The sequence below is a fragment of the Brachycentrus maculatus genome, unplaced genomic scaffold (genome assembly GCF_059751285.1).
Source record: "Brachycentrus maculatus isolate JH-2025_06_01 unplaced genomic scaffold, ASM5975128v1 h1tg000044l, whole genome shotgun sequence".
Taxonomy (NCBI): domain Eukaryota; kingdom Metazoa; phylum Arthropoda; class Insecta; order Trichoptera; family Brachycentridae; genus Brachycentrus; species Brachycentrus maculatus.
The window spans coordinates 430,023-442,584 of record NW_028280798.1 but is presented as its reverse complement, the minus strand read 5'-3'; the positions used below and the strand labels follow the sequence as shown (position 1 = coordinate 442,584).

At 33.4% G+C, this 12,562-nt stretch overlaps 1 protein-coding gene across 2 annotated transcripts in view; it reads left to right on the top strand.

The window, feature by feature from the left end:
• The first annotated feature begins 5,282 nt into the window (after positions 1-5,282).
• The window catches only part of LOC148312304 (organic cation transporter protein-like), a 31,307-nt gene continuing 24,027 nt past the window's right edge, over positions 5,283-12,562 (top strand). For both annotated transcript variants that reach the window (XR_015839259.1, XM_088277516.1), the window contains exons 1-2: positions 5,283-6,062; positions 9,300-9,454. Coding sequence is in view for 1 of the 2 variants with exons in the window: in XM_088277516.1 (XP_088133642.1) it covers positions 9,312-9,454 (143 nt within the window). In the remaining variant the exon portion in view is untranslated. The remainder of the gene's footprint in view (positions 6,063-9,299; positions 9,455-12,562) is intronic.

The window sequence follows — 12,562 nt, the reverse complement described above, 5'->3', positions numbered from 1 at the left end:
GGTTAAAAGGTTAATAACAGACCTTTAAAAAAAATCATTTACTTGTGTATTTATTAGATGTAAATTATTACAAATTGCCTTTTTAATTGCTAATATTTCTAAATAATCTAATTTTAGTCTTCTATTGCGTGTGTTTAATATATTTATACCCTTATTTTTATCAAATTATTGATTATTGGATGAAAGTAGGATGAAAGTAGTAGAAAGATATTACTGGATGAAAGTAGACTAAATGCAGTCGAAATGCGATCTCTCAGAAGAATGTGCGACAAAACGATGTATGATAGATGTACGAATAGTGAAATAAGGAATGCAAAGCTGAGAAAAGCATTACCGATAAAATTAAGAAAGGCGTGTTGAGATGGTTTGGACATGTAGAACGAATGAGTGAGGAAAGAACGGTAAAACAAATTTACGAGGCGAATGTTAGCGGGAAAAGAAGCAGAGGAAGACCGAGAAAAACATGGCGCGATCAGGTATGCCAAATACTTGAAAGTGGTCAGGTTAGGAGTCGTAACAATCGGCGGGTATGTATGAGGAGATGCATGAACGTGGAAGATGCGAAGAATGTTTGCAAGGACAGAGTGGTGTGGCGCTCTATTCTCTCTGCCTACCCCTGCGGAGAAGCGGCTTGATGGTTAGTTAGTTAGTTAAATTATTGATTATTTTCTATAAGGTGATTGGCAAATTCAGAATAATTATTATTATTAACACATTGTGTACGGTGTGCACATATTTGTGCGTTTCAGAAACCTTGTGTGGTGGCGGGGTGCACATTTTTGTGCATTTCGGCTACCTTCAATTTAGTATACAAAAAACACGTCATAAACTTCTAATCTCTTGGCCTTTTTGCTTTTGTTGTGTAGTGGATAGATGTCGTTGTAATATAAAAAATAATACTGATATTTACTGCTTCAAAACATGGCTAATGGTCGTAATCTGTTTTGAAGGAAATGTTACAAATTAACTTTAAACAATGGATACAGACAAATAAAATACAAAGATCATTGTCCTTTACTTAAGTCTGCAGTTGGTACTTACAAAGCAATAAACGCGTGTGGGGAAAGCCCGTAAATCATTTTTTATTCGCAGATTTTGAGTTTTCGGCGGTTGTTAAACTGTGTTGTTATTTTCTAATATTTGATTAGTGTTTTTAACATGTTTTTTTACTTTTGTGATTTGTGGACTAACATGATTTTATTTTGAGACGTTAGAGACCATTTAACCGTTTTTGTATTGTTTTCGAGTTCAACCTCAAGTTCAAAATATGAAGTTCACTGACATATTTTATATTTCCGGACAGCTGTCTAATGTCGCCCGCCTCAAGATACAGTTTTATCAAAACATTGCCGTAACTAATGTGTTAAGACATTTTGATTGCTTTTTAAATCAGATTTTGTAAAATTTCTAGACGTTTTTCCTAAATAAAGAAGCGGTTAGCTTGGAAACCGGTAGACATTATAATTAAGTTATAATAAAATATTTATAGTGATTTTAAAATAAAGTTATGTAATTTATTACGAGTGTTTATTTATTATATTAATGAAAAATAATGTCCTTATGAGAATTGTTAGCAAAATAATGTTCAAATTTACTGGGTAAGTGAAAAAAATTTATATGATCATTTGATTGTAAATAAAAACACTTGTTTTTTACCACTTGAGTTATATATTTATTTTAAATGACTAGCTTCCGCCTTCGTAGTGTAATGGTCAGCACGCTCGGCTACCGTTCTGGAGGTCCCGGGTTCGATTCCCAAGGGGGGTAAAATAAGTATAAGTGAGTTTTTCACTGTCATATTTATTCAATATTACCCTGGACTGGTACCTGAAGCGGAGGGCTGATCACCTTTCTTTCGTGTGTAAACGATCAAGATAACACTGCGTTTATATGACGCAGTGCCCTATGCACCATTGGGGTGCGGATAAGGGTTTTATTATTATTATTATTAGTTTCGGGAGCTTTAAATTTATATTCAATCCATATAACTCTAATGGTAAAAAACAAGTCGCTCACTCCTTTCAACAGCGTCATATATCAAAAATCGTAAATTTTCAGTTTGCATGTTTTCGGAATGCCCAAAAAGTGTACTCTATCCCAGCAAAAGCGGCATATTTTTATCTTGATATTTACCCGCTACAGGGCAGAAAGTGTTATTTTTGCATTTTGAAGAAAGGGTATTGTTTAATAATTTTTTTAAATGTACTAAATATTTTTCAAATGGAGAAAAATCCTTCAGGTTTTACCTAAAAAGATCTGTTGCACAGTAAAAAGTACAATATGTGGCTTGATGTTTATTTTTAATACATTGTATTTTATTTTTACACTTTAAAAACGATCTCCTATAAAATCGAGTTTTTTGATATTTGACGTTATTGAAAGGAGTGAGCGATATCACATAATGATTTTCCGCAAATTTGTCTGAGGGAGTGCATTTCAATTCGCGTTATTTTATATAAATATAAACAAAGTCATTGGATCTCTTTGCTTAGTTCACTACTGGAGCTACCTGTGTTTAAATTAATTCCGCCAATTCGTAAGGCTAGTTTATTTAAAAAAACAAATGTACAATTTATATTTTAAAAATGTATTCATGTTCTATTGTAAATAAATAAACAAAATAAAAATGTGTTGCTCCTTTTGTATTTGTATTGTAAATATAAAACTACCTTTTTATAATATTTTTATAAAATTAATAGACTTTATTCTCAATATTATTAGTATTTAAAGCATCCTAGACAATTCTGGTATATACCAATTAACTTGTGATTCATGTCCTTCTAAATATATTGGTAGAACGTCGCGTAATTTTAATACCAGAATAAAAGAACACATACGATGTCTAAACAATAATAACTTCTCCGAATTTGCCAATCACCTCATAGAATCAAATCACGTCTTCAAAAAAGAGTAAAAGTATTAAACACTAATAAAGGGTTAAAACTAAATAATATGGAGATTTTTTATATTAGGAAAGCACTTAAAAATAATTTTCCTCTAATTAACAACCAAATAAATTTTACATATAGTCCGTTGTTTGATTCGACATCGGTTAAACACGATTCGTCAATATCCAATTCGAACCCCGCCCACTCCTTTCATCCTACGAGTATATAAGTTGATTCGATTACAGGTCTAATTTTTTTGCACGTTTAACCTCGGCTCGTAACGCATGTCTGTATTGAAAACTATAGTGCATGTTGGTCTTCGGGTCGACCAAAAATCGCATGTGTTAGACATTTTGTGTAGTTTTGAGTGTGTAAATGGTGCTATGGTGGTGGAGGCTAGTATTGTTTGCATGCTGTGTTAGTGATTGTCCTGACGAAGAGACGGGTACGTTTCGAAACTGGTAGACGTAAAAATCTCGGTGAGTGGTTATATACTAATTTTATTAACATTTTTGTAAAAAAAATAAATAAGTAAAAGACTTAGTTTTCACCACTTTTTTATTCATACAATTCAACCTACAATGAATGATGATGACAATGTATTGTTGAAACCGGTAGGTTGAATTATATGAATAAAAAAGTGGTGAAAACAAAGTCTATTAATTTTATAAAGATACTATTAAATATATTATTAGATTAAAACCAATATTTTTAGATTTTCCACTTTATTTTTATTTTGACCAGCGACCGGGTTTCGTCGTTACCGACATCATCAGACTGGTGGGAGGCTATACAAATTGTTATGTTATATATAAAACAAGGCAGGAGTTGATAACCATGATTTGATATAATTTTATTGAGAAATGAATTTAATTTGAGTGAATTTAAGTATTGTATGATATTAAAAATATTTTTTATAATATAATTTTAATATCATACAATACTTAAATTCACTCAAATTAAATTCATTTCTCAATGAAATTATATCAAATCATGGTTATCAATTCCTGCCTTGTTTTATATATAACATAACAATTTGTATAGCCTCCCACCAGTCTGATGATGTCGGTAACGACGAAACCCGATCGCTGGTCAAAATGAAAATAAATTGGAAAAGCTAAAAATATTGGTTTTAATCTAATAATATATTAAAAATGCAATTCCATCACGAAGTGTCAGTGGATAATATAAATCTATTAAAAAGTACTATTAAATGTACCACAAAGTATCTGCGGAAAACATTCAAGGAAAAAATACCTTTTTATAAACTTCTCAGATCAAGGTCAGTGATAACTTGGTTCTTCCCAAGAAAGGACACTTTCCATTCCTCGCCATAACACATGATTCTTCAGTAGTTCCTTCTCTGTCCAAGCGGCCAGACTATGGAATGAATTACCTCTCCGCGTAAAAAAATGCACCTTCTCTAATAACTTTAAAGAAACGTCTGAGACATTACTATCTATCATTAGAATCCTAACTGTCCATCAAACCTCCTCCCTCTACCTCCTTCCCTAAACTCCCTTCTTCCTTTGCCCTCCTTATTATCATCTTTTGTCATTTATGTTTATTTTAAATGTTCAAATACCATCTACCCTCTGATTGCAAGCAGCTATATATGGTATCAAACGTTTTGATCAATATCACTAGTCTGTTTTTGGTTGGTTGGAAGATATTGCTTTTTGGTAATAAGCCCGCCAATGTACTTATTTATTTTCTGTACATGAAGATTAAATAAAATAAAACTAACGCCATCAGAATAGGTTTAAACGCCATTTAGGTACTTTACGAAAATTACGTTACGACTAATAGTAGTAGTACTTTACGAAAATTTCATTCATTCAAACCGTTATCTGCACCCAATGGTGCATAGGGCACTGCATCATATTTACGCAGTGTTATCTTTATTTACTTAATCACGGGTAAGGGTGATCACTTCTGTGCTTCAGGTGTCAGTCCAGGGGGTAATACGTATTAAAGAAATACTAGAGTGTAAAATCACTTATATTTATTCTCACCTCCCATGGGAATCGAACCAGGGACCTCCAGCACGGTAGCTAAACACGCTAACCATTACACCGCGGATGCAGATACTTACGAAAATAGCCCTATTTAAATAATTTATTTTTATTATTATTCAATAACAAGATATAAAATGCAATAAAACCGTGTCTGATCTGACCTTAATTTTTCACTCACTTTAATTACTTCTTTGTTGTTTAGTTCAAATTATTCTTTTAAAATAATCGATTAAATTGATTATCACGTCACTAGTGTTTTCTCGATTGCAACATTATAATCATGTTTTTTTTTTATTTAACTGGCAACACTGAAAAACACCTGTCAAAACTGAAGTCTACTACAATGAAGTAGGTGAAATGTCAATATTACAGGCGGATTTCAAGTTAACACCGTTGTAATCTCGTCAAAATGTAACTTTTACCTTCTTTAAAGTGACAATAGACAATAATTAGCTAAATATGGTAGAAAGTTCAGAAAATTAATTAAGTTCTATAGAATAAACGATAGTTAACGTTTGATAAGTTAGTGTTTGATAATGTCTTACTAACCGAAACGCGTCACATATTATCGTATATATTTATATGTAAATAAAAGTAGAATTCAATACAATGACCGTGTTTAATTTTGGATATAGTACCTAGCTAAATAAATTATGCAAATTTATTATTATTAGAGCTACGCTACAAACGTAGTGTTCGATTGTAGCTACACGTTTTGTTAATTGTATGCCCATCGCTACTGCAGAGAATGTATCTAAAAATAAAACGACATTCTTATACGAATTTCTAGAAGAAATTTTACATTTCACTACTATATATAAATATATTATATATATATAATTAGTATGGTGTCATTTCAAATTAAGTAAAGATTACCTTATTAATCAAAAATATATTCAGAATGACAAATATAATCGGCGACAGAGCGGTAATTATGTGTGACATTGAATTGGAAGTCGACAGAGATTACAAAAGGATGATAAAAAATGATTTATAGTCAGTTTTCGCGTGCGTTTGTCGCAGCCGGTTGTGTTTCTGCGCGTAAATTGTTCAACAAATTCGTAATTTTGATGTTGACACGATGTTTTGTTGTTGAAACAATGTTTAGTTGATAGTCGGTCTCTGTGTACTATTTGGATACCGGCGCCAAGACGATGTAAGTATTTATTTTGACCATTCATTTATATTTATTTCATCATATCGCTCGCTCCTTTCAACAACGTCATATATCAAAAAAACTTGATTTTTCAGGAGATTAAATGTATTAAAAATACATATCAAGCCACTTATCGAACTTTTTACTGTGCAACAGATCGGCTGTCCAAATTTAAAACACAGTAAGGGACATTTTTGTGTAGTAGGTTTTTTTTTTTGCATTTATGGACTAAGTAGAGTCTACTTAGTCCAAAAATGCAAAAAAAACCTACTACAAAAAAATGTCCCTTACTGTGTTTTAAATTTGGTCAGCCGAGATCTTTTTATGTAAAACATGAATGTTTTTTCTCCATTTGAAAAATATTTAGTATATTTAAAAAAAATAATTAAACAATACATTTTCTTCGAAATGCAAAAACAACACTTTCTGCCCTGTAGCGGGTAAATATTAAGTTAAAAATATGCCGCTTTCGCTGGGATATAGTACATTTTCTGAGCATTCTGAAAACATGCACAGCTGGAAATTGACGATTTTTGATATAATATATAAAAAATTGTCAATATTATGACGTCGGTGAAAGGAGTGAGCGAGTTTTGCACATTTTACAAGTCTTTTATAAAGCCATTTATAAAGCTATATGAAAGAAAATTGTTATGACATGCAAACAAATGCGTCATGGGATCTATTGTATTCAGATCTACCCACCTCTATCTATTTGTGAAGAGCTCTTATATAATTATTTAATTTTTCATTTACTTGTGGATAATGGAGCAGGTTATACAACTTATTGCATAATAATCAAAGTTCTTTCATCTTTTAAAACAGGTGTGTGTTAGGTTTGTTTGATGTGTTTCTGTGTTATGGATCTTGTAATTGTATGTACGTTACCATAAAGTGTGATTATTGTGACTAGTGTGCTTATTGTTGGCTTTTATCCTTGGCTTGTGTTCGCCTCCGTAGTGTAATGGTCAGCACGCTCGGCTACTGTTCTGGAGGTCCCGGGTTCGATTCCCAGGGGGGTCAAATAAATATAAGTGATTTTTTCCACTGTAATATTAATTCAATATTACCCTGGACTGGTCCTGAAGCGGGGGGCTGATCACCTTTCCTTCGTGTGTAAACGATCAAGATAACACTGCGTTTATATAAAGCAGTGCCCTATGCACCATTGGGGTGTGGATAAGGGTTTTATATATTAAATATTTATCCTTGGCTCTACCCGACCCAGTTTCTCCAGGGTATGCTCGGCTACAATAGTTTAGAGACTAGAAGGAATGTGTATTTGATTACGCATTTTTATCCATGATCGATGATCCTGAAATTATCCGGAGCATTGGTCTGTATGTTCCCGATAGTTAGCTAAGACAGCGTCGACATAGATTGTTTCACATTCCTATACACAGGACCAACCTGCCGATGGTTATGCCTGTAAGAAGAGCTACCGCTATGTTGAACAATATTACATTGGATATGGATCTGTTCCATGTGTCAGAAGGAGTTTTCCGAAGCGGGATTCTTCTACACCTTTAAGTCTTATTGCTTACTTTTAGTATAATATATACGCCTTGAATATTGTTTGTAATGTATATATTATTTTTTTATTAAATAAATTGAAATTGAAATTGAAATAGTGTGCTTTGCAAGGAGGCGCTTTCTTGTGTTATGTGAGAGTATTTCTGAAATGCATATGCAAGGGTTGTTTTAGCATATAGTTTTTGAACTGTGAGAATATATAAAAAAAAAATAACTAACTAACTAACCATCACGCCGCTTCTCCGCAGGGGTAGGCAGAGAGAATAGAACGCCACACCATTCTGTCTTTGCAAACATTCTTCGCCTCTTCCACGTTCATGCATCTCCTCATACATACCCGCCGATTGTTACTGTTAAAATATAATAAAAGAGTTTTTGCTCGATAAAAAGCTCCATTTCATCTCACCAAAAGATGTCTCTAGTGAAGTTCTATTGATTCAAGAATAATGTTTCAAAATTGGATCATATTAACCTAACCTGACCACTTTCAAGTATTTGGCATACCTGGTCGTGCCATGTTTTTCTCGGTCTACCTCTGCTCCCTTTTCCAATTACATTCGCCTCGTAAATTTGTTTTACCGTTTTTTCCTCACTCATTCGTTCCACATGTCCAAACAATCTCAACACACCTTTCTTAATTTTATCGATAATGCTTATCTCAGCTTTGCATTCCTTCCTTATTTCACTATTCGAACATCTATCATATATCGTTTTGTCACACATTCTTCTGAGAGATGGCATTTCGACTGCATTCAGTCTACTTTCATCCTTCTTTTGCCAACTCCATGTTTCACTTCCTCGCTACGTCAAGTGCTGTTATAAGTCAAGTAAATATCCATCCCTGAATATGACAAGGTGCTTGTTGAAACTGGTTGGAAAAAGTACTAAAAATAAAAGTGATTACAAACTATTGTTGAGTTTTTTTCCATGAATATCTATTCCAGCACACTGAGCGGATATAGTGATCAATCATAATTTGGAAAATGTTAACGTGCTTTGTGACACAAATTACATTTAATTTGGCTAAAATTGGCCTTCTATTTTTACACATACTTTTACGTAACAGCAATTGTTCTCAAATTGTATTAAAACATTTAGAAGTCCTCAAATCTCCCAGTTCAAGCTCAGATGCTTCATATGGTCGATTTTAAAGTCTTGCAGTTAGATTTTATAGGGAATTTATAGTGGTATTATTTGTTGACATCTCATCAAAGATGAAGAAGATTATGGAAGTCTGGGCATTTACGGGGCTGACAACCGTCATAGGCCGGTTTAAGTGATCACTTTACACACGTGAAATATCCACTAATTCTACCCATTATTGACAACCACGGCTGACCATTACACTACACACAGCGGCAGACAAAGAACCCTATTTAAACGCCCACAATGTCCCCATAAAAGCGCCTATAATGATCCCATAAGCGCCTTTAATGACCCCATAAAAGTGCCTAAAATGACCCCCATAAAAACGCCTACAAATGACCCTGTAAAAGCGCCCAAAATGACCCCATAAAAATGTGATTAAATGACCCCATAAAAACTTCACCAAATGACCCCATAAAAACGCCCTAATGACACCATAATAGCGCCCAAAATGACTCCATAAAAGCGCCCAAAATGACCCCATAAGAACGCCACCAAATGACCCCAAAAAAACGCCTGAATTTTCTTTATTGATAAATGTTTTGAATTTTTTCTCAGAGCCATTTCACGATGGATTTCGACGCAGTGCTGGATGAGATCGGAGAGCTGGGCAGGTTCCAGCTGATCAACTACGCGCTCCTCTGCCTGCCCGTCTTCTTCGGGGCGGCCAACAGCCTGTCCTACGTCTTCACGGCCGGAATCCCAGATTACAGGTAACCAAACTACTGCTAACAGTACTGGAACACTTTTGATGAGGAAGACGGAAGCGCGCGAATGAAGACAATCTTTTATTTAAAAAATCACAAAGTTATAAGAACATAGGGTCACAAATATATTGAAAATTTCAAAACTTATTAAGGCGAGAAGAACAAAGCGACACCAATAGAAACAGAGCGAGCGCGACGTATATATGTTTTGAATATTATTTAATCTGAGCACACAAAAATTTGTCCGTAATATTTTTGTAATTGTAAAATAAGTTGTTAAAATCAAAACCAGCTAGAGCGGCGCCAGTCAGTCATAATTCGATATAACTTAACAAAAAATAATTTTAATAAACGTTTGTAAATTATGGCTAGTGAACCATGTTTTAAAATTGAGTTTATAACGCTACGTGTGAATTTCAAAACAAGTTTAATATGCCCAACCTGCGGAGTTATCGTTCATTCATGTAATCTGATCTTTAAACGGTCTGCATTCATTTTATAATATTTTGTCTTGGTTTTTTATGAGACAAATCTTTTGATGTTTGGACGAATTTTCAACATGAAAGAAGACCAACATTCAAATATTCAATAGGAAAGAAGTCAAACATTCAAATATTCAATAGGAAAGAAGCCAAACGTTCAAATATTCAATAGGAAAGAAGCCAAACGTTCAAATATTCAATAGGAAAGAAGCCAAACGTTCAAATATTCAATAGGAAAGAAGTCCAACATTCAAATATTCAATAGGAAAGAAGTCTAACGTTCAAATATTCATCATGAAAGAAGTCCAACATTCAAATATTCATCAGGGAAGAAGTCAAACATTCAAATATTCAATAGGAAAGAAGTCCAACATTCAAATATATTCATCAGGAAAGAAGTCAAACATTCAAATATTTAATAGGAAAGAAGCCAAACGTTCAAATATTCAATATAAAAGAAGTCCAACATTCAAATATTTATCAGGAAAGAAGTCAAACATTCAAATATTCAATAGGAAAGAAGTCCAACATTCAAATATTCAATTGGAAAGAAGTCCAACATTCAAATATTAATTGATTCGGCAATCACTTTGTGGTAAAATCTATCCATTTTTAATTAATGTTTACTTAGTAAACACATACGGTGTTTGAAAATGATGCGGAATGCATCAAAACACGTGTCACAGTAGATTTTAAGAAATAGTGGTATTTACTACGTAAAACATTAACCGGATCCACGCGGCTCGCATAACCGTTTGTGTTTTTACAAGACATGCCCCATACGCGGCTGACATAAGCGTTTGTGTTTTCACTTTGCTCCAAGTTTCGAACCTCAGTTCAACTTGGAGGGATTTTTTCATGGTGTGGAACTTTGGATAAAATAGTACGTCAATTCTCGGCCTTATGACATCTGTTGAAATATCTGACTAATAATTTGTAACATCACAAGGATAAATAAAACAACAGATCCCTGATTTTTCTTGCGGTCGGTAATTAGTCCGCGCCATAATCATGCCCTATATCTGTCTCACTCTCGACGCTACGCATCGCCAGTGGGTAAGAGTGACACACGATGCGTGCTTTGATTTGTTTATGTTACGATCTAATTTGTTTATATTACGATATATTTCAAGAATAATGTGACACACGTGTATTATAGAGTACCAAAAAGGCACAATGAATCCCATTGAACGTTTTTGTTTAGGAAAATAAATCGTTTCTTAACTAAATACATGATAAAAGTAATCATTTAAAAAACGGCGAAATACCGCCGCGCACGGGCGTCTCTTAGGAACAAAGTTAACGCGTTTAAAAGGTTAATTAAAAATTCAAATATTCAATAGGAAAGAAGTCCAACATTCAAATATTCATCAGGAAAGAAGTCAAACATTCCAATATTCAATAGGAAAGAAGTCAAATATTCAAATATTAAACAGGAAATATTGCTTGTTATAACCGTTACTCGTTATATCCGAGAATAGGTATTTTTTAAACATGCCTATCACATGAACTATGTAATCTGGAATTGGTTACATAACCACAATATATCGCAATTGAAACAAAATTCATACAATTTAACCATTACACACATCGCTCACTCCTTTCAAGAACATCATAAATAAAATAAAACATGATTTTAAAGGAGAATGTTTTTAAAGTTTAAAAATATAATACATTGTATTAAGAATAAGTATCAAGCCACTTATTGAACTTTTTACTGTGCAACAGATCTTTTTAGGTAAAACCTGAAGGTTTTTTTTTCCATTTGAAAAATATTTAGTATATTTAAAAAAATAATTAAACAATACCTTTTCTTCAAAATGCAAAAACAATACTTTCTGCCCTGTAGCGGGTAAATATTAAGTTAAAAATATGCCGCTTTTGCTGGGATATAGTACATTTTCTGGGCATTCCGAAAACATGCACAGCTGAAAATTGACGATTTTTGATGTATGACGTTCTTGAAAGGAGTGAGCGATATGTGTGTGTTCTCGGACTCGTTGAACAGCAGCTCTTTCAAATGATTCCCGACTGCGTACACTTGACTTGTCATTACGTAAAATCCATCGTAACGTATATATGCAATCTAATCTTTTAACGATCGTCAAATTGAATTGTAATATTAATCAAATACTACTGCAGGTAAGTTATATTGTTCCCGATAAGTGCTCCTTATCTTTCAGCTTGACATTTATTCCAAGTACGTTGGTATTTAGATTATGTGATGCACACATTCAGTGGCGTGCACAGAGAATTAATTAGAGGTAGGTAGTAAGGTAAGCTGGTACTACTTACTAGGGTAGGCAGTATAGCTAGGTAGCAGTGGCGGTACTTCCCTAGAAGCCCAAAAGCCCGGCTTGCCAAACAACTCCAAATAAAAATGACTTAATCTAGATCAAATGATTAAAAATACATAATTAATGTATGACTGTTTTTAAATTATCGCGCGCTTATATGATTATTAAACACTATGCATGCCATTATATGGTGATGGTACTTATTGGCGATGGTTGATATCTGGGGAAGATATTTTACTATAGTGAACATTTTCTTTATTTAAAGTTACATGTGCCTTACAAAAGTTACATGTAATACATACACATAATAATACGAGCATATTTTTACAATGATT